The sequence below is a fragment of the Rhodnius prolixus genome, unplaced genomic scaffold, assembly GCF_049639745.1.
Source record: "Rhodnius prolixus isolate KJV_2025 unplaced genomic scaffold, Rpr scaffold_16, whole genome shotgun sequence".
NCBI lineage: Eukaryota > Metazoa > Arthropoda > Insecta > Hemiptera > Reduviidae > Rhodnius > Rhodnius prolixus.
In genome coordinates, this window is record NW_027411616.1 from 3,718,313 (window position 1) to 3,742,370 (window position 24,058).

Below are 24,058 nucleotides of genomic sequence, written 5' to 3' on the forward strand. Positions count from 1 at the left end.
TGCAATGTTGAAGGTCGCCTGGCTGACATTTACTATATTCTCGTTTGATAACAATTACATCATTGAGTAATTTATTCTTTCCTTTTCTTAAATTTATAAATCATCTGATTATTGATGATTATTACGTATTACCCAACTTGGTAAGCTTATCTTAATATGTGTTGCTTAAATTTTATTTTGTGCAAGATTTGAGCACCACTGATGAGTTATTTGTTGACTGGTTTTAGGAAAGAGCCTCTTCTGACAACCGGTGGCAAAGTAAATATTTTCACAGCATGTGCGAAGATTCACCTATTAAATGAGGTATCTGTTTTCAAGCATTATAAATTGAAAAATGATATCAAAACGTTTGTATTGAAACTAGTTTTTTCTAACTTTAATTGAAAATATCCAAGGGGGATTCCAGGGTATTCTTTGCCTGCTGAAAACTAGAAGAAAATATGTGCTCCCTCCCCCCTGGTAGACTCCCGTAAGCCAAGGGTAAACAAAGCAGGAAGACATCTCCAAAGTCAATTCTCTAGTCCAATTTAGAGTTTTTGTACAGCAAGCCAGCTTTTTAATTACTGAAAATCGTTTTTCTTACGAACTCACAAAATTTTCCACGATAATTAATTTTAAAATTAAGCCGGTCTCCATTGAGATCGCTTATGCAAAATATGATTGAATTTCATCAATAAATGATTAAGATTGAAGATGAATCTTAAAAATTCGGCTCAATCGATCTTGTACAGGCCACTAAACTGCAACTCACGAATGCCTAAGCTTGAAAAGTCTTTGGTTGCCTCTCAAGTAATATTGTCCTAAGAGGGCAGGCGAACTTAAAAAATTGTCACATATTCTGAAAGAGACATCTATTAGCGCTCGAAGTAGTTTTAAAACATTAGAATTTGGTGCAAGGAGTATTGGGTTAGTAATAAAATTTCGAGATCGAGTCAGGAAGTCTACACTCAAATTTTGGATTCCTATTATCCTGTACAGGTCAGTTTCCTGTGACGAGAAACCTTATAAAGTTGCAATTTGTATTTTAAGTTTAAGAGAATTGGTTGAATGTGATTTGAGAAAACCTCAGAAACTATTATTTTTTTAAAACTTGTATGGTGATTTCCCTTATCATATGGCCACTTAGAGTCAGTTTTTTTTTCTAAAATTCTCAGCCATTCTAGTCATTTTCGCGGAGATCTTTCCTCTTGCTCTTTTTGTTACTTTTTAAAGTGAAACAGTTTTTGGCCTCTCTCAGTCCAATTTTGTGGATGCATTCTGCAAAGACATAGTTTTTTTTATGCATACGATAGCCTAGTCCAGAATATTGCTGTTTCTTTTTACATTTTTATTAGTTCAACCCTTTTGTTTTCTTGATGCACTTACTCTAAAATTCTTCTTAATATTTCATATGCAATTTATTTATTGTGTCTTAACGAAAAATATAGGTAATTAAAACTGTCCGGTAGGACAGTTGTATAAGGGTTGATCATCAAAAACTGCACGAAAAAGCGTAACGTTGAAAAACACCCAACTTTGACAATTTTTTTCTCTTTTTCTATAAAAGATAAAATTCCCAAATTTTCTTTAAAATAAAGGGCAAATCCTCCTTTATGACTGTATTTTTTTTGCAACAACCCAGATCTAATAGGTTTCGAGAAAAAAGTTGCCGAAAATGAGCAAAAACGGCTTTTTCAAAAAATCTTCTTCTTCTTCTCCTTGTTAATTTTTTTTGTAAACAACGTAGCGGCTAAACGCGTGAACCGATTTTCATGAATGAGGTGTCATTCGATTCGGAATTTTGTACAGATTTGCACTTTAAAAGTCTCGACGCTGTGCCTCATAAGGAGGGGAGTTTGTCCCACCCAAGTAAGGCCCTTTCTAAAACTATTATTACCAATATTTCTATAACGCTTTTGATAAAATTCAGCTCGAATTAGTGGTTAAAGCTCCTCTACGTGGCTGTGAAGTGCTATCATGCGCTTGCACCTACTAAGAGGAAGTACTGCAATCGTTTAAATTATCAATGAGTGAACCGATTTAAATCAATGAATTGTCGTTCGATTAAAAAATCTTTGCCTCTTTGCCTAGAAGTACTGCAATCGCAGTTTATTTTTCTTACTCCTCTTAAAAGGAAGTACTGAAATCGCAGTTTAATTTTGCTATTTACGTACAAATACCTTCCAATGTTATTCAAAACGCTTTTTCAAAAAAAATTAGTTATTGAGTATGGTTTGGGGGACCGCAACTATAATCATTCTTTAAAAAGATCTCTCCAGTGGTAGTTACGGTTCCGACTTAACACCTTATCAGATTATAATGATAGAATTGTTTATTCCGAATTTTAAAAAAATCTGTAAAGAAGATATGTAACTTTGTAAAATAAACAAAAAGGAAAATCTATCCAAAAGGTACAAAAATCTCCTTAACAAAAACTTACAGTTTAAAATGTTAAGTATAAGGGTTGATTAAACGCCAAAAGGTACACAAATCAGCGAGTACCCAACATTTCATTAATACTTCATTAATATTTAAGTAATTTTACTGCATTAATATTCATTAATATTTTTTAGAATTTATTAGATGTCACAGACCCTTATGCTGGCCACTTCATTCATAATATTTTTTTGTTATAATTATGATAAATCACATATACGTACATGCATGTTAAAGTAGAAAAAGACAAAGTTAGAGTCGGCTACTGTCTTGAATTCGTCTTACCGAAGTATTCGTGAGCACAAATAACACATAGTTATAACAAGTAGATTATTCAACAATTATTGATTTCTCAATTGTAATTTAATTTAGTCCCCCTAATTTTACTTATAGTAAAATACTGGAATAATTAGCTGACCTAAATATATGCATATCTTATTTACTTTATATTACATATATACAACATTGTGGGAAGAACACCTAGATGGAGAATGTAATTGAAGAAAACTATATTATTTGCGATAAAGCCAGATAATTATTACCTATTATTATAAACGTTTGACTACTACATAAAATGACAATTACTTTAATCGAAGAATGAACTTAAACCGACGATTTTTATTTAAAAATAAAAATAAATTAATATAATAAACAAAGTCATTGATGTATGTTGGTGTAAGCATTTTTTAAATAAGGTTTTTAATTTTTTAGCCTCATAATTTTATTTTATTTTTTATAACGTTTTTCTTTTTAGCCTGTAATTAACAGGTTGATTATTATAAATAACTAGATATTACAGTCAATCTACAGTGCTACTTGAGCATATATTTTGTAGACGAAAATGGCCGGCATAAGGTTCTGTGACATCTAATAAATTCTAAAAAATATTAATGCAGTAAAATTACTTAAATATTAATGAAGAATTAATGAAATGTTGGGTGCTTGCTGATTTGTGTACCTTTTGGCGTTTAATCAACCCTTATACTTAACATTTTAAACTGTAAGTTTTTGTTAAGGAGTATTTATGATTAATTGATTATTTCCTTCGAATCGCAGTTCGATTTCGAGAAATAAAAATAAAAAACCTATAGGCTAGAAGTATAAATTTAGAGAAAAGGCATAGTTGTGAACCACTGCAAATAGTCGGGTATAAGCTAGGGTTTTTACACAAGTCGATCCGACTCAAAACATAATCTCGAAACAATTATAGAAAAATTGGTTAAGTGGAATTCCATATTTAACTGTTAATTGGGATTTATATTTGATACTAATTGAGACTCGCTATCTCCTAATACCTAGTCTGCGGACATCCTCCTCCACATCTCATTCTCGTCCCATTCTCGTTCTCATTCTCGGCCTACCCCTCTATCTTCTATCACCTGAGTGACCCTTCTTAAGATTGAAGAAGAATCTTAAAAATTCGGCTCAATCAATCTTGTACAGACCACTAAACTGCAACTCACTAATGCCTAAGCTTGAAAAGTCTTTGCTTGTCTCTCAAGTAATATTGTCCTAAGTGGGCAGGCGAACTTAAGAAATTGTCACATATTCTGAAAGTGACATCTACATGCCCAATCCACCTCAGTCTACTGGCTTTTACCATTCCCACTATATCTGGTTTACGGTACAGCTCCTTCAGTTCTGAGTTGGAACTCATTTTCCATCCGTCACCACTTCTCACGGGACTATATACTTTTCTTAAAACCTTTCTTTCCCAGGTACTTAGTCTTTTCTCCTGCTCTTTCGTTAAAACCTAGGTTTTTGCTGCAAAGTTCACTACAGGTCTTATTATGTTTTTGTAAATATTTATCTTGATTTCTCTCAAAACTGTCTTGTTTTTTAAAACATTGTGAAGTGCTGCATAGCACCTACGTATTTCCTGCCATCAACCTTGCTCCAATCTCCTGAGACACTTCATTTTTTGCAGTGATTATTGTACTTAGGTATTTAAACTGGTTCTTGCTCTTGAAGGTGTATTCATCTACAGTTAGAGCGTTTTGCCTATTTGGTCTTCTACTGGAGACCACATATTCCATTTTGTCGAAATTAATCTACACTCCCAATTCGGCTGCTCCCGCTTTCAGTTCTTGAAATGCGCTACATAAGACATTCTGGTTTCTTCCAATCAAGGCCACATCGTCCGCATAGGCCATTAATTGTACCAACCTGTTATAAATAACTCCATCTGTGCTAGTGGAGATTTTCCTTACTGCCGCCTCGAGCACAACGCTGAACAACACGGGAGACAACGGATCACCTTGACGAAGACCAACTTTATTTTCAAAAGGCCGTGATTTATTTCATTGCTATAGGACCTTTGCTTGACTTCCTGACAATAGCATTCTCACCTGATTCCTCAACTTACAGGAATATCAAAAGTCCTTCAAACAGTTCATTAGCTGTATCCTATTCACGCTGTCATATGCCTGCTTGAAATCAATATATATCTGGTAAAGATCTACATTCCATTCATAGCATTTTTCTTGCACCATTCGTAGTGTGAAGAGTCTAATGCATAGATCTAAAGTTGAACGGTTCCATCGAAAGCCACATTGATACTCTCCTAGCAGGCTCTCAGTTCTTGGTGTAATTCTTTTGGTGATCATTATAGTGAGAATTTTATAGAGGAGGTTCAGCAACATGATCGGCCTATAATTACTGCATTTCCTACACTCTCCTTTTTTGTAAATTGGTATAATTAAAACCTATTTTCCATTCTGCAGGCATTTCTTCCTTAATACATATTTCTAACATCAACTCATACACTTTTTTGATTAATTCCATTCCTCCAGCCTTCTGCAACTCAGCAGAAATTTCATCTTCGCCTGGAGCTTTATTCTCCTTCATTTCTTCTACTATTGCATGCAAGTTTAGATAATCCAAATTATTTGGAATAGTTGAACATTCACAATTTACATACGATACAACGATAACAGTTATATGAACAGTTGACCTAAAAATTATTTAAAAATGTTTATCTTGGGGGGGGGGGATGAACGTACACAACAGTGTTTCGAGCATTTCTTCAAATTGTACTTATCAGTCCAGATTTATGCCATAGTTGGTTTGTTTATTTTTTTTCTATAAACCTTAATTGCTCAAATTTTAGATTCCTAGTATCCTTTACAGGATAAATATGCTATTGCTGCAGATTTTTTACTTAATTTTTTCAACATTTTAATGTCTATCAGTGAACTAAATATTTAGTATTGTTACTGAAATCTTTTTATTTAAAAGAAATATCTAGAAAATTTTTAGGGAAAAGTGCTTTTTTTTACAGCTATTCTAAATAAAATTTACAACCTTAGGCTCGAAGTGCACAAAAGGAGAAGGTTAGGAAGGTTCTTTTAGTTTACCCCTAGTTAAAAATACTTGTTGAGGTAACGGCGTCAAAGTAATGGAATTCCGGGACAGTACTTCTACTACAAATCCACATTTAACAGTAGTAACAACTAGTGTTATATCTTCGGAAATATTAGACGATTTGTGCAGGTATTGAGACAGATTAATTAAATTCATGTTTAAAAAAAAAAGATTTCAGGCAGGGACTTATCAAAAGAGTAGACCCAATGATATTCATTCGTGAGATTAAAATTATTAATTTATTAAAAATAATAGTGTGATTTAATAAAATTATGTAAAGCAACCAATCAATTTTATAATATAGTTTCATCAGCACAGAGTCATTGTAAACAGAGCACAGCATAAAGTTAAAACAATCAGTCGTTAAAATAGTATAAATGTACTTTATATATATGAAAGAACAGAAAATGAAAGGTCAACGAGTAATTTCCGAAATCTTTACTGCTAACATACCTAATTCGTTTAAATTTTAATGGCTTGCTTTCGGATACCCGAAATGTTTATTTTTAGTTATTAATTTTGAATGGTACCGCATCTAAATTTAGTTTTCCAGTAAACATTTTCTTCTGAGTATAGTTTCCCTTTTTTGTTTTCTTCTGGCCTTCTGTACGTGCAGATTAGCCATTGTTATTATTCAGGATAGTTTCACTCCATGCATTTTTCCATATTTTTCTGGATTTGCTTAAAAGTCAAGTATACGGAAATAAACTATTAACTCCAGTGAAGTAAGTATGAAAATATCATTAATTTAATTTGATAAAGCCAGAACGAATTTAATGGGCTCATTTTAATTTTTTCCTACATTGTCTAATTCGAATTAAAGTTTTCTTTTCAGTGAGCAACTTTTTCCTGCCAATTATGATCGGCCACCGTAGATACTTTCTTCATAGATCTTGGGTTATTTATTAAAGTTAAATTCTCTTACTGATTTATTTTTTATTTCTGATTCAGCCGATTCATTATCAATGTGCCTGAGGAAGAGAGGAATGATATTATAAGATTATGTTTTCAAATTGAACTTGCACATTGGTTTTACCTTGACTTTTATACAAGAGGCCTGAGGGATAAGAAGACGTGTGGCATTAAAGAGTTTGCCTTTCAAATATTTAGGGTAAGATAGATTAATTTTAAGATATTGTTAAGTGCCGAACCAATAAATGTAGATTTTCCGTTCAATTGTGGTATTCAGTGTTGTACACATCCTAGGATAAATATGAAACCAATTTTTCTGATTCGTTTTGACATGTACTGTAGCATAAAACTCTTTTCGCAAAGAGTTAACTTTAACCAATTCGTACCCAAATTTGAAGTAAATTCTGCTTAGTGAAATCAGATTTCAAATGATTTATGTCGAAGTAATTCTATGCTTATTCGAGCAACGCTTCATTCGATGAAGTATTTTTTTTAGGCATTCTGAAATAGGACAGATTATTTCAGAAATAAAAAGTGCTAACACATTTGATAAACTTAACTTTACCATGTTTTAAGAACCTCGCTCAAATAACGTTTTCTAGAAAAAGGTTTTAAGTAAAATGTCCTCATTGCCTGAAACCTATCTCCCCCGAAAGTTCCTTAATCGAATTTTTGCGTGAAAATGTTTTATATAAAGGAATAGAATCAAATTTGTACTTTCTACGATGTTCCGTTAGTGAGTTATGTTAGACACACAGACCAATTTTTAAAACCTTTTTTTCTTGTTTAGAGAACCTCGATACAATTATTTCAGATGAAAACTCTAGTCGAAAATCCATAATACTATCTAGTAATGAGGAAGGAAGTTATCCACGCCCTTCTTATGAAGAGTAAGAGAAAGTGAAAATATTTCTGGACTCTAGTACAAGCGTGGCCAACAGTTTTTGCCTGATTTCTCGTTAGAGACAATACTGTCCCATCACCGGACAGTGAGCTGCATGAAGTTCCTAGGAAGAGGAAATCTAAAGGTCAGCAGCCAGCAGCTGGATTCGAACCTGAAAAGATTTGAAATAGCTATTTAGTGGGAAATAGTGTAAGAGGGCAGTAATAATATTGAAGAAATATTAAAATTATATAAATTGGGAGAGCTGACTGAAAGGAATACTGCCTTCTTTTCTTTTTGAAATAATAAATTGTGAGGGCAGACAAAGCAATTTTTTTTTTTATGATTTAAGGCGCGTCAACATCTAAGGTTATTGGCGCCCGGAGCTTTTTTCAGTGCACTGCCGGCCTCCGGACAGTGTCTCTCGTTACAGACAACACTGTCCATCACCGGACAGTGAGCTGTAAGAAGCTCCTAGGAAGAGAAAATCTAAGGGTGAGCAGCTGGATTCGAACCCGGGACCTCCGCGTGGGAGTCCAGTACGCTAACCGCATAGCTAATCCCTTCCCTAAGCAATATTTAAACTAATAGTTAATATTAGTAGGGAAATTTAAAGAGGTACGGGAGCCAACAACCCTCAGAAATACCAAAAGATTTTCACAGTAAAATACTCTTATATTTACAATCAAATTCAATACTATAAAACACAAGGAGGTCTAGACCAGAAAAGAATAATTTAATTTAATGACAGAGTTTTGTCCCTTTCTAATTAGACATGCAGTTACAATTAGCACTTGCTTGGCTTTGCATTACAATATATCTTGCAATTAAACCACAGATTAATACTTACACAATTTGACATGTCTTCGGACTTAGCCTTAGACGGACACTGTGCATTATCTCTACAATTAAAGCACTGGCAGTCATATTACACATTGACTGAGGACGACACAAGGGGAGAATAGCCACTAAACTTATATTACAGTCTCACACGGGACATAGGACAGGGCCTACTCCGGTGTAAATGGGCTGACATGATGCTCACTTGATAGACGGGGGCCCACGACGCCCGGGTTGTGCTCTCTCCTTCTTTTATACAGTTCTGCCAACTGTTTAGGAGCAGACAACCTGTAGGCAAGTTGGCGCACCACCTTACAAATGGCAAATTATAGTACCCGAAATCTGTTTTCAAAAACTAAGGTCTACAATAGTCAGTTGCTCAAACTCAAAATACGATTGGGTTCTACAGTTAAAAGAATTAATAAATGAAATTGATTTTGCTGAAATAATTTTTGTTGAGGATAGTGTTTATTTAAAAACTATCATACCCCAAATTTTAGACAGATACCAGAACCAAAATTATTTATTCAATTTCACTTTTAGTCCATATTGCCGTTTAATATATATGGTAATTCTGACCTGACGATTCAACCCTAGTTAGCACTCAACCAACCTGCCTCCTACACCAGATTAATAGCACAACTCCGCACTTCTAGCAAGTATTTCATTAAAATCACACTAAGATACTGTTTATGGTATTAATCCCCAAATGCAATGCAAACTTTGCCAGTTAAATGAAAAAGAAGACTTTAATGTTATTTTTTCACATGCCCCATGTATCAACTAATGAGAGAATTTTATAACTTTAAGAACGAGGAGAACGGGAGGTACAAGTTCTGAATCCTAACACAGAAACTGCTCTAAAATTAATTTGTACCTATGTGAGTAACGCACTTAAATTAAGAGCTTTAATTCTTCATGGATTAACTTAATTACTTTAATATGAGAATTAAAATAATAATAATAAATATTTATGTATCAAATAGTAAAAATAAAACTTAGAAAATAGTATAGCATAAACTAATCTTTAACTTTTTTCTTTCTCAGCTAACAAAATTTATCTAGGTTTGTCTAGAAGTGTGGGGCAAAATTTAAACAAATTTAATATTTAATTAGTGTTCATGCAAATTAATTATTCTAAAAAATTAATGTTATTTATAAATCAAAGGTTTAAACTATTATATTTATTATTATCTTTTCCTTAAAACCAAGATTTATCTTTTAGTTTTATCTTTTAAGCTGAACTTTCAATTTATTTTATATTCTACCCTTTTCTTTAGAACTATACTCATCGTAAAAATTTTGTTTGGGGATTGACCCCGTAGACAATAATTTTGAACTATATTATATGTACATTTTTTTTTTGTAAAAACCTCGAATAAAGTTCGTGATTGAGTTGCTTTCTGCTCTTACACCTACTAAGGGGAATATTTCAATTGTGCCATATTCGCAGTTTAATTTTTCTTAGTTTCTTATGGGAAAGTACTGTTTTTACAGCTAAATTTCCCTTACCGTTAAGTGCTTTATTTGCAGTGTAATTTCTCTCTTTCCTCGTTAGAAGAAGAAATGTAATCGCACTATAATTTGTCTTATCCTTCTTAATGGAAATCATAAAATGGCACCGTTTTTTAGTCTCACTCCTTTAAAATGAAGTGTAGTAATCGCAGTGTAATTTCTTATTCAACTCTTTAAAAAAGTAATGTGCTCGCTAATTTAATTAATATTATACCACATTCAACTGACTACGGGTATATACGGGTAAGATGTCATTATATAATGACATCACAATACAATGTCATTAAAATGTGAAATATTTGGAAAATAGTCGACGAAAATAGATGCATCATTTTTTCCTCTAGAAGGCATGTGTCAGCACTTTTTCGTTTAAATTGCATATTCCAGAATATAATTTTCCATGTCTACTCATTAATTTCATTACATATTTGACTGACAGAATTTGGATTCTGTTTCTTAGAGGAATGCTGCAAATAAAACGTTGATTGGAGTACTGCTTAGAAAACCCGTACTTAATCTTAAACATTTGTTTTTTAAAATTTCCAGTGCCGTAAAATTGATTTTTTGACATGTCCATATAAAAAACAACTAAAGTCTAAAATAACTCTAATGGCATAGACATAGACATATATTTTATCGTTAAAAAAATATCTTGTACAATATTTGAGTCTGATACACAAAAACGAAGCAAAAAAATTCAAATAAAAAAAAATAATAAAAGCACACTTATCAAAATAAGTAATTCCATTTAATTGCATACTAAAAGAACAAACTTAAAGTACATTTACAAAGCATAAATAATGTAGTGCATTACAATCTAAATACTATCTCCTTAACAAAAACTTACAGTTTAAAAAGTTAAGTATAAGGGTTGATTAAACGCCAAAAGGTACACAAATCAGCAAGTACCCAACATTTCATTAATACTTCATTGATATTATTTAAGTAATTTTACCGCATTAAAGTACCTATTTATTCAAAGATATAGTATACATTTTATCACAATTATAACTATTATGAATGAACTGGCCAGCATAAGGGTATGTGACATCTAATAAATTCTTAAAAAATATTAATGAAAATTAATGCGGTAAAATTACCTAAATAATATCAATGAAGTATTAATGAAATGTTGGGTACTTGCTGATTTGTGTACCTTTTGGCGTTTAATCAACCCTTATACTTAACTTTTTAAACTGTAAGTTTTTGTTAAGGAGATTTTTGTACCCTTTGGATAGATTTTTCTTTTTGTTTATTTTGCAAAGTTACATATCTGCTTTACAGATTTTTTTAAAATTTGGAATAAGCTATTCTATCATTATAACCTGATAAGGTGTTAAATCGGAACCGTAACTACCACTGGAGAGATCTTTTTAAAGAATGGTTATAGTTACGGTCCCCAAACCATCCTCAATAACCATTTTTTTGAGAAAGCGTTTTGAATAAAATAGGAAGGTATTTGTACGTAAATAGCAAAATTAAACTGCGATTTCAGTACTTCCTTTTAAGAGGAGCAAGAAAAATAAACTGCGATTACAGTACTTCTCCCTAAAAGGCAAAGATTTGGAATCGAACGACAATTCATTGGTGTAAATCGGTTCACTCAGTGATAATTTTAACGATTGCAGTACTTCCTCTTAGTAGGTGTAAGAGCATGATGGCACTTCACAGCCACGTAGAGGAGCTTTAATCACTTCTTCGTGATAAATTTTATCAAAATCGGACTAAGCTTTGTAGAATTATTGGTAATAATAGTTTTAGAAAGGGCCTTATTTGGGTGGGGCGAACTCCCCTCCTTATGAGGCATAGCGTCGAGACTTTTAAAGTACAAATCTGTACAAAATTTCGATTCGAATGACACTTCATTCATGAAAATCGGTTCACGTGTCGATAATTTGCAACGATTGCTATACTTCCCCTTAACAAGTGTAAGAGCAGATCGCCGCTTTAATGTTACGTAGGGGAGCCCTAACCCTATCATCCTACCAAATTTTATCAAAATCGGGCCAAGATTTACAGAGTAATTAGTAATAATAATTTTGGAGGGGGCCTTACATAAAGGGGGCTATCTCCTCTCCCATTCGATGTACAGGGCCGAGACCCCCAAAAGGCACATCTACATAAAATTCCGAATCGAATGACACCTCATTCATGAAAATCGGTTCGCGCGTTTAGGCGCTGCGTTGTTTACAAAAAAGGTAACAAGAACAACAAGAACAAGAACAAGAACATTTTTTGAAAAAGCCGTTTTTGCTCATTTTCGGCAACTTTTTTCTCGAAACCTATGAGATCTGGGTGGTTGCAAAAAAATTACAGTTATAAAGGATGGTTTGGAGTAAGATTTAAAGAAAATTTGGGAATTTTATCTTTTATAGAAAAATAGAAAAAAATTGTCAAATTTGGGTGTTTTTCAACGTTACACTTTTTCGTGCAGTTTTTGATAGTCAACCCTTATACAACTGTCCTACCGGACAGTTTTAATATTCTGTTATTATAAAAATTTAGCTTCTTTAAACATTTCTATTGAATCAAGAACAAACAAAAACAAGGAGTTTAATTTCTCAACACTGCAAATATTTTAATTTTGTTTCACTGTTGGCAAGTATAAAATAGTTTTCTAGAAATTTTTGGCGTGAAATAGAATTACTCGAGCAATATAAAAGCAAATGATGTAAGTGATGATGATTAGTTTTTGACAAAGCGGGCAATCTTGGTCTGACATGAAAGTAAGGGCAGAACCGTTAAAAAATAGTTTTCATATATTATAACCTGCAAGCCTTAACTTGCCATCAACTTTCGACTTTTTAATATTAAGGCGGTACTGCAAATAAGACTGATGCTGGTAATAATTAAAGTCTTCTATAGATCTATAGATGCAACTAAATTTGGAATTTAATACCCGGTTAATATCGCTACTTAGTGAATTTTTGTAAATTTATCTATAATATTCCTTTTATTCTTCTCAATATAATTAAAATCCAATTTACAGAATAAATAAGGGCCACCTAATGCTTCCGCTCAAGATCTTACAATCGTCACCCAATTGTATTCTTGATTAAACTTTTCTCCGTCATCTAAGGAACATAGCGCTAAAAAGCATAGCTTTAGCAGTCGGTCTTCTGGAAAAGAAAGTAACTTACTCCAGTAATTAACAACCCTTAAAAAAATTAAACGTAACGGATCTCTCCAACCTTAACATATAGTGAGGCGTGCATCGAGGCCAGTGGAATAAATGTTTTAAAAATTTACTTTGTGCTGTTTCTAAAGAATTTAAATATCCTAGCACCCAAACTATGCAACAATAAAAAGGTATTTACTGTTACAAGCGCATCCAGCAAAGTCATTTTAGTTTCCCAGCTATTAGATTTACTCTTTCTTAACATTTCTTTTACCTTAGCGCTAGCTACTGTTGCTTATGCAAAAAGAAGCCTTTAAATTTCCCACTTGCAGAAAAAAGAACGCCCAAATAAGAATGTTTTTTTGTATTCTACTCTCAGTCCTTTATAGAACAACGGTTTGAGCTTTTTCATACAAGACGTTGGGTGCTGACTGCTTTGTGTATCTTTTGTCGTTTAATAATCTTGTATACCTAACTTGAAACTATAAGTTTTGTTGAGGAGATTTACTTATAGGTTTAAAATAATCTGATGAACTTACTTGATGGAACGATGGATAAACTTAGTAAAGTACAGAAGCATTAAATGTTTTTTACGCAGCTAGACTTTTAAATGTGCTGAGCCATGGGCTAAAAGTGGATTGTTAAGGGGTTTTGGTGGAAGTCTTCTATTAAAAGCTTAAAATAGCACTGAGCCACATAATATTGAATCAAATTTAAACTTTTCTTTTATTAAAAAATTGTATGTTTTTTCAGCACATTCCATATTTACAACCTTATGCCTGCAATGTTGCTGGCATCATAGATCAATGGAAAGGCTATAAATTTTCGGTTCCAACATTTGGAGCTATACTTTTAGATGAAAATATGACACATGTACTTTTGGTACAAAGTTACTGTTCTAAATCGTCGTGGGGATTTCCTAAAGGCAAAATTAATAAAGATGAACTTCCATGTCAGTGTGCCATAAGAGAAGTAAGTAGCTCTAGTGCTTACACTTTTAGAAATATAGTTAAAGATTTTCAGATAGATAAATTGTATAAATTAAAATACATATTAATGCTTAGTACAGTTAAGTATAATAAAAAACATGTTCATAGTGCTGTCAAAATGAGAGGAGTTATTCCTGCAACACTACATCCGAGATTAGTTTCCTAAGGAATCTTATGATCCGATAGGTTAAGGGGATATGGTTGCTCCTTAGCGTATCCAACCAGGCCTCTGTGACTGATGCAGACACAGAGATTTGTAGGAGTAATCTTCATCTACCCACATTGCAAACAAGTCGTTCACTTTCGAAGTCCTCCTTCTTCGTTCTTCTGTATCCTCTGAGTCTGTAATGCACCGTAGGGGAACTGTGAACATTTGTTCAACCAATTTTTTGCATTATCAGCAACTTTTTCTTGATTTCCTCCCCGTTTTGAGCTCCTCTTGGAGATAATAAGCCCATTATCTTCGATTCCAGCATGTCTTACGCCCCAAAACATTGTAACTTTATTACTCTTCCTCAAACATTAGCATTCCTACTCCATTTTAGAAATGTTGACGTAGCTCCGTGCTTTAATCGCGGCTAAATCACAATTTCCAAACCCATCTTCTAAATGTGTGAATTTCCACTTAGAAGTTGTAAACTTAGCTAATTTTAAGTGATGGTGAACAAATCTACCTGGTCCTTCCATAAAGACAGATAATTAAGAGAAAGCTCACCTGATTAAATTGAAACAGAACTCAGATGATGTTTACTTATTCCCCTGCCAAAAATTCGTTTGCTACTCTAGAGCTATGAGCAAGGTCCTCCTTATCATTTTGGAAGTAAAAGTTGTTCTGTGAAAGATCGTTTGCAAAACTGTTAGAATATCTAATCTGCTTATTAGAAGAAGTAAGTAGTGTCTGACCTATGATTTTCCGGTAAGTACCATTTCCGGGACGCTTTAATAAGTTTCGAGATAAATCATCAGACTTAATTTTTTTTATGTACTCTTACAGCCATTTGGAACGTTTTTGTTTCTTGAAAAGGTTACTTCTGACCTGGTAAAGGTTATAACTTTAATGTTAATTTGTGGAATGGATTTAATGAGGCATCCTAAAGGGAACGGTCGCTAAAAGAGGGTGTCTAGCGTTAAATATTAGTACATACTATGAAAAATAAGTTTAACATATCCAGAGAATGGAAGCGTTTCAATAATCTGAGAACTGAAGTTGCCTATCTTCTGACGAGATGTTACAGGTTCCTTGTTCCCGCACCTTCATTGTAATTCTCGAAATTTGTATGAATTTTTGTGGCACAACTAAGTACAACCTTTTGATTTGGTATTTCGAAAAATGCAACTTGATTGATAGAATGTTGTTTAATGTCATTTCTAGGTATATGAGGAAACTGGGTTTAGCATAGCAAGATTGATAGATCCTAAAGAATTTATTGAGGCCCAAATAAACGACCAACTAGTCAGATTATATGTAGTACCTGGTGTAAGTCGGACTATAGTATTTGCTCCAAAAACACGCAATGAGATCAAAGCGATTAACTGGTTTCCAGTAACAGATCTGCCTGCAACAAGAAAAGATGCGGCTGTAAAATGGAAGAGTACTTTGGGAGCAGCTTCATTTTTTATGGTGTCTCCATTTGTTAGGTAATGCAGCACTGCTTTTGTTTTCCTTATTTATTTGACGAAACCTAAATTTGTGTGTGGGGCCAAAAATCTGTTGTCTGAAGGAGGACATCTTATTGACTTAATTCCGTTTTGGCATGATATCCTGTTCACAGGTAGGCATGACATTTTAAAATACCTAAAGCAGAAATCACTGTTTAGAGATTTGAACGTTTTTATGGAAAACAACCTAGTTTGCTAAAGACTTGTAATTGTGGAGATGTATTATGATTGCGGCGTCAAAACAGATTTTCAACTATTAAAGCTCATTTCTTGATTTTATAAATTTCTGAACTAAGAAGGTACTAGAAAAATGCCTCATCCTATTTTTCCCGGTAGAAAGTACCTTTGCTTAAATACCTTCTCTTTATCTTTTCATCCACATACAATTACTCTTGAGAAAACCTATTTTCATAAGAACCCATAATGTCCGGCACCAAAACCTCTTCTACCTTAGTAGCTCAGAAGAACCATTTCTGCCTCAGCTCTGGTAGTGTTCTCCAACGAAATTACTTTTTTTTCATTTCTTAACTGTTCTTTGAGAGACTGGTGTTTTACCACAAAAAGTTTTGTATCAAAACGAAATTACTGTGTCTTTCCTTAGAAAGAATGCCAGCCATGTTTTTACTCCAACATACGTTGATATCAAATCGTGGCAATGGTTCAAATAAGATCATTGAGGAGTTTCCAATTATTTTTTGAACTGATATCCGTGAACTTAATGTTTCCATTTCAATTTTTATCGAAAGGCTAGTATGTAAGGATTAAAGGAGGCATGACTGGAAGTAGGAAGGCAGGACTATGAAGGAATAAAGCGTTTCTGAATTCCACAGCCTATCACGGGCTACATGAGCAGTGGGACCCGAAATTTTATTGGAACATTTTAAAGTCCCTGAATGGAAAACTCTCCATTTGAAATACGACCGGCTCTGAGCTGGAAGGAAGCGAGTTAGTATCGAAAAGTTTACGCAACGAGAAGTATCTGTAAGCTAGGTATGGTTTCTAAAATAGAATTGTATTTGCGTGTGTGTGTTTGTGTGAGCGGCGGATATCTTAAAAAACTCTCGAACCTTCATTTCTACTGATATGGAAGCTGATCTTCAATTGATTCAGTATATATCTTGTCAATTCAGGAATATTTTGCAATTGCTTGATTTCATGGCTCCTTACCATGTTATTTTTATTATTATTATTTTTTTTTTTTGTAGACGCCTACGTCAATGGATATTTGAACATGACAAGAAAATTGTCAGGAGATATAGGCGACCAAGATTTAAGTCTTGTGGGGATTTAGAAACCTATATTTATAAAGAGTCATCAAGTTACACAAGCTACTGTAAGGTAAGCGTGAAAATAAAACAAACTTGTACATCAACAATTTTTCCTTCAGCTCTGCAGAAGATTTTGTTTTTATTTTCTCGTTCTGCTTATGCCGGTTTTTTCGAATTAGAGTTTCCCCCAGGATTTGGCTCTCCTCTGTATGCTTGTGCCCCTTGATTATTGCAGTAAGATTCTGGGACCATTTAATAAATCGCGGCCTAAATTCTGAAATTGAATACAATTGTGTCGCTAAAAGTGCTAATTTCCTGATTTTTTTTTTGTATTTGAAGATTTACTGGGCACAGACATCGCCAGTTCAGTTTTGTTTCAACTGTGTCGTTTTATTGTGAGGAGCCTATTATATTGAAGCCCCTAACATTTATTTTTTAGTAACTGTTCAAAAATTTGAAGAAAACGTGTAGGAAGGAAGAATATTTCCAATTTCAAACCAAGGAGTAATTTTAGGGTCTAGATCATCTTCTGGGCTTATGCTATTAACAATTATAATATTTTTTACGTTGTCACAGCTAAGGTGATGTGTCCTTTGTCGTATCTGTTTAAGCAACATGAAAATGCGTAGGTTAACGTGTTGAACACCAAAAACAATGCGATAGTTATTATTCCGCACTGGACACCATGTGGGTCAAGTGACACATGAGAGATTCTAGCGACTACGAAGTGGTTTTTTAATTATTATTTTTATTTAAGGCGCGTCAACATCTGAAGTTATTGGCGCCCGGAGCTTTTTCCAGTGCACTGCCGACCCCGAACAGTGTTCTCTTGTTACAGACCACACAGTCCATCACCGCACTGTGAGCTGTAAGGAAGTCATGGGAAGAGAAAATCTAAGAGCCAGCAGCTGGATTCGAACTCATGATCTCCGCTTTGGAATCCATTATTCACTTAACACTCAGCTAATCTCTTCGCAAAGTTGAGTTTATTCTGACGTATTCTGCGGGCCGCCTGCATGTAATCAGGCGTTTTTGCATTTTCAGATATGACCAACAGATTCAGAAGAACGGTTTGTCTAATTCAGAAAACAAAAGTTTAAAAAAGTTGAAAAATTTTCTTCTCAGGGTACTTAAGGCTTATGAGCTTAACATTAGTAAAGAATTGATTTTTTTATTTTAATAATATCTTTTATTGAAAATATATAATTCTAGGCAACAAAGATTATTGAATAGTTGATATTTTCCGATTGTTAAGTATATTAAAGGGATGACGCTAAGATGACTGTACTAAAAGATTGTGAATTGAGTGTACTAAATAAAAAGCCAATTTCTCTTTGTGCTTAAGTGAATGATTAGTGACCCCTTTTAGTAACAACCTCATCTCAATTTACATTTAACAGTGGAAGCAGAGTGTGATTTTCCAAAAATCTGTGGTATAAAAAAAACGTGGTTCAAAAAATCCTAGTTATAAAAAAGTGTGTTCCAAATATCCGCGGTTGCTCTGCTTAAACAATCGAAGTTATAAGAAATTAGTTTTTTTTTTTAAAATTTATAAAGCTATCTACTATCTGTGTATACATATAAACAATAAGTAAATCAGGAAGTACAAGATTAATTGGTATGTGAAGAGCAGGAGGAGAGAAACTACCCAGTGGTAGCACTCTCTCCGGGATATAATGATCTTTAGGTCTTCAGACCTCAAGGAAGTCGCGGGGCCACTGGCGATTCAGTCTGCGAGGTGGATTGTTAGAAGGATTGTCAGAGGAGGCGAGAGACAGTACAAGAGGATTGGAGCAAGTGGGGGGAGCAGTATTTTTGATATTAATCTTGGGGAGTTGGTGTACGAAGGGGATGTTGTGGTCGTGGTGAAGAGTGAGGTTAGTCACGTAGAAATTAAGTGTTTTGAAACTAAATTAAAAAAATCGTTTTGAAATATAGAAAATAATGATAGAAAAATCTAATGTTATGCTCTTTCCCGGGAATGACTTTAATACATTGAAATTCCGAATAAGAAGCATTCTGGATGTAGGTGTTGCTGACGTTTTAGAGGCTTTGATCTTTGAACAATGAACAAAATAAAAAAAGGAAGGCCGAAGGCTCAAGCATTATGATAGCGAAGTTAAGCAGTAGCCATCGAGAATATTTGAAGTATAAATTAACAGCTTATTATTAATAAAACTTAAAAGACGTTTTTCGTAAAAAAGGAGTTAGAAGTAGACATTTCTGAGAAAACAACTAAATGATCTGAAATATAATAAAAATATGAGTATGATATGCCATTGTGTGGCGTTGGAAAGAATATTTTAAGAACTGACAGTGTAAGAAAAGGTTCTGAGTATACTTTTATTATTATCTGTGCTGAGCGATATGACAGTATAGTGACAGCTCTGAAAACAATAGAGAATCTGAATTTAGATTTTGTTAAAAATTAGGTTATTAGGGAGAAAGAAAAGAGATAGAAAAAACAAAAAATGAGAAGAAAAATATAGATAAGTACTTAAAAATACTGTGTGAAGCCGTTACAGAGGCTTTACGGAATAAGAAAGTACTGTACGATTTAGATATTGTTTCTGAGACCGTTGTATGAAGACAACCAGAGCAACATAAAAGCAGTGAAGATTCTAGAACAGAAAACATTGAATCATATGGAAGTTAGGTATTAAAATACGCAAAATGAGGTATAAAGTACATTATATAGACACCCAAATTTAAATAGGTGATATATTTACAAAACCTTTAAATAAACGTTTTTAATTTTTCTTAAAAATCTAGGGTACTTATTTACTGTGTTGTATAAGTGACTAAAGAAACAGTTTATGTGTTGTTTAATATTTAATATTGTAATGTTTCAAAAATTAAAACAATATATTTTAGTTAATGACAATCTTGAAATAATAATTACGTTTTACTGTTTTACTTTTAAAAAATTTTTATTCATTTTATTCTTTCTTGTTTGTGAATTTTTAGCTATTCGATTTTTTTTTTTTTATAAGGTGTTTGTTTTACTTATGTTAAAAGTCAGCAGTATTTTTACCTCCTTTAAAGGAATATTTTCTAAATACTATTGGAAATATGACCAGGAGTGTTGAAAGTGCTGACGTTATAGTAATGACATCTATTATTCTTGCAGTCTGGGAACTGAAAAATTCTGTTGAAAATTTAATGCAGTAAAATTACTTTAATGATACCTACAGTTATAAAATTTCCAAACATAGATTTTTTGGTTTTTAACATATCGCTGGCTCAATATTACAAGGTTCTATGTGACCAGAGGCAGGTTTAGAGAAAATCATTTTTTTAATTTTTATTCTACTATTTTTAGATAAGTTAGTTAGCGCTGCAAAATTGAGTAACCGTTACTACTAAACAAGTGTTACAAGTACTGTGTAAACTAAAAAACAAAACTGAATAATCCCTATTTCGCCTTATTTAGATTAGATTTAATTAAATATGTTTCATCATACAACTTTGATACTGAAAATGTAACATACAACCTTGTAATGTGGAGCCAGCAATATGTTAAAAACCAAAAAATCTATGTTTGGAAATTTTATAACTGTAGGTATCATTAAAGTAATTTTACTGCATTAAATTTTCAACAGAATTTTTCAGTTCCCAGACTGCAAGAATAATAGATGTCATGACTATAACGTCAGCAGTTATATTCCATTACATACTTTAGGAGGACAGTTTGTCCCTTGTTAGTAAGGCTTCTTCTAAAATTATTAACTAAAACTTACAGTTTAAAAAGTTAAGTATAAGAGTTGTTTAAATGACAAAGTACTTTAATTGCAAGTACCGTACATTTCTTCATACTTCAGCTCGTAAATTCAACCTGTTCAAAAAAGCCTGGGTTTTATTTGAAATCGTTTCTCATTTTTTCCCATTTTTTTGTTTAATGTTTTGTGAAGTGTTTTCTTTTAATGGAATGGTCTTTCTACGTAATTTAACATGCGGGACTCATCTTGATTTCGTTTATTCCTATTCTCTCCGATGTAAAAAAAGTCTTATTGAGGCAAGATTCAAGAACCTTTATAGTGGCTCTGGTTGGTACTTGGTAAAAGAAGTCCTGGGTACTTGTTTATTTAGAGAAACTATTCATTGTGTTGTTATACATTGCATTAAAATATTTTAAAAATTAATATTTTGTAGAAAGACGAAATGAGCAACAGTTTCACACAGGAACTTTTTATGATGAATTTTAGAGGTTTTCATCTTTACAGGTGACACAGAGCATGGAGGCACTAAGTTTAGCCATGAAAAGCAAGCAATCTTTTCATGTTCGAGAAAAGAAGATATCAAGTGAACTATCCTTCAATGATTCTAGCAATAAAACAATCAATCATGATGAAAATTCATCGTTTGTTGAAGTACCTGCTTCTTCAACCGTTATAAGCCCTGAAACTCTAACGCCTTTGACTGTGAACAAAATACCTGAGGTTCCAAACAAACCTTTACCATTCCAGCCAATTAAATTAAGCGATTCCTTTCTTAAACATGGTATATCAGCTTTTGTTAACTTTAAATTTAATATTGACGCATTTTTATTATAATAGAATTGCCGAATGCTGCACGGACATTTAATATAGTAGGATTTTAAAGGAAATATACTTTTTTTCCAAAATCCATTCCAACATCACCAATCCGCTTCGCTGTGTGAATTCATCAAGATTGGTGAAAATTAACGTATGAAATTAATGTGCACCGATCTCTAATTAAATTTTATGTTAAGTTAGAAGAATTTTTTTGTCTATTTTTGGTATTTCTAAAACATGGTATATCGGCTTTTGTTAATTTTAAATTTAATATTAACGCATTTATTATTGTAATAGAATTGTAGTATGCTACCGAATATTTTTAGAATAGGACTTTAAATGAAATATACATTTTTTTCCGAAATCCATTCCAAAATCACCAATCCACCTCGTTCTGTCAATTCATTTAGATTGGTAAATATTACCATATGAAATTAATGTACAACGATCTCTAATCAAATTTTGTGATAAGTTATAAAAATTCTATTCCTATTTTTGGAAATTATATAAATTATTGTTTTCTTAAATGATTTGACTTACAATTAATTTAATACATTCTTGTTTAGTTATGTTTTTTATTTTTTTACCTTGAAGAATGATGAGAGTAAATTTACTAGTTTATATGACACTAAATTCTTATTTGGAAGCCAAATTCATTGTTAATACTTTATTTACCTACATTCAAATAATCTACGTTCAGCTTGAAAGCACGATTGGTCCACTAGAAGTCATCAACCAATAAGTCAAGCGTTTTCAGTGGAAAATGAGTGAAATATCAAAGCAAGCAGTGGCCTGCTTCCTGCACTAAACATTAGTTCTTTTGAGACCATTGTATCAGAGGTCTGTGGACTACCTTAGTGCTACTAAACTCAGCAACATTCAGTCTTTGATCTAGAGGTTTTCCATCTAAAGAAGGTTTTCTCTCATAACAATCTTGGTAAGTTCTTCACACAAGTTTGCTAATATTTATTTCAGAAAAATGGATATCTGTTGTATTCTGGTAGCAAAAAATATCAGTAGCCTGATGATACCTACTTTTAACTCTTTCATCACTCTCTTCAACAGCTTTGTACGAAAAAACTTAGGCGACAATTTTAAAGCTTTTCTACAAAGTACAAAGTGAACTAAGTTCAGAACATTTAAACCTACTGTAATAATTCCACTAATGTTACAGAAATCATCTTCAGAATCATTTTGAGCAATTATTTATTTTTTTACATCTCAACTCAAACATGTGATTATCTCACATGGCAGAATTTATTTAGTTAGTAAGTACATTACACACCAACCCTATAAATTTCACCTCCATCCTTCATCCATGAGTCTTTACTGAATTGCCGCCCCGACCGATTCAATAGCTGATTCCGCCCTGTCATTTTGGGCCATTTTCGCGTCTTCTTTTCCTTGGCGCGTTCGGTCAGGTTGTTGATGAAGTTCAAAATTATCTGATCCTGCCTTTAGTAACTAATCGATATACCGCCTCCACAGTCAATCCCCTCTATTTTCTTTACTAAGTACACCCTACCGCCTAATTTTTCTTCATCCCTTGCTTTTTTCCAACCCCAGTGAGTTGGATAGCTGAGTTGCGAGCATTCAAAAATTTTCCTATTGCAATCTCTGTTACAATTTCCTTTATAATTTCTGATTTGCTCGTATTGGAATATTTCTCGTTTGATTTTCTCATTCTGATGTAACAGGGCCGTGGAAATAGTTTCTATGTTTATTTTTATAGCTGTGTATTTTATTTGTAAAAGGATTTTATTTATTATTTTGTCATTCTGAGTTGGGACTTGCTGGAAGTGAGATAAGGTCTAACTGCTTTGAAAAACTTGGGTTGCCTCTTGCTAACCTGCGAGTTTTCTCGTCTGCGGCCCTGCCGTAATTGATGTAACTTACATTAAATAATTTATCCAGTAAATCTATTCTAATTAATGGTAAGATTGGCTATCGTTACTTTAGCTATCCTGTATGTGTGCAGGGTCCTATCCCTGTGTGTGTGCGTATATAATCACTGCTACAAGTAACATAAGTGAGAATTAGGAAGAGTCAGTGGCTGGCCTTCACTGACAATAAAGTACTGGTCAAAATCAGGCTCTAGAAGTGTGTCTTTACTGAGTCATTTTTTCAGTTTTTTAAAATGACTATTTTCTCCTAAACGTCTCCTGTAATATTCTTTTGGCTTTTTATTAAACATCAGATAATTTACAGGTAGGTCTATCTCGTTTATTTGGAACATTTTTCCGTGTAATTTATTTTGTGACAACAGTTTTTCATTTTATCCGTGATTTTCTGGATAAAGAAAATATTTTCTTAGAAGTTGGTACAGCAGATATGCTGACCGACCACTTAAGAGTTTTTTTTTTTTAATTTTCCCTGGGAACTTTGACATTGGGGTAGGTCTGTAGAATTGTCGGTTTTCCGCAAACGTCGGTAAGCAAGTGTCGCAAGCTGTTAAGAGTGAAAGAAACAGAATTTAGTAAGTATTCATAGTTTTATAGAAAACTTGTAACTTGAGAATTTCTGCAAAAAATACGCCTCGCACGAGATGTTTTTCAGCTGTA

At 33.1% G+C, this 24,058-nt stretch overlaps 1 protein-coding gene across 2 annotated transcripts; it reads left to right on the forward strand.

The window, feature by feature from the left end:
- On the forward strand, positions 1 to 22,066 carry DCP2 (decapping mRNA 2). 2 transcript variants are annotated; one of them, XM_074134429.1, is made up of 7 exons: positions 1 to 140; positions 228 to 303; positions 6,730 to 6,889; positions 13,800 to 14,018; positions 15,408 to 15,673; positions 16,900 to 17,032; positions 21,186 to 22,066. In XM_074134429.1, exons 2-7 carry the CDS (start codon positions 299 to 301, stop codon positions 21,513 to 21,515), a joined length of 1,113 nt encoding a protein of 370 aa, XP_073990530.1. In that variant the 5' UTR covers positions 1 to 140; positions 228 to 298; the 3' UTR covers positions 21,516 to 22,066. The 2 variants fall into 2 exon arrangements, with proteins under 2 accessions (XP_073990530.1, XP_073990529.1); XM_074134428.1 differs by lacking the exons at positions 1 to 140; positions 228 to 303 and adding an exon at positions 5,745 to 5,907.
- The last annotated feature ends 1,992 nt before the right edge of the window (positions 22,067 to 24,058 follow it).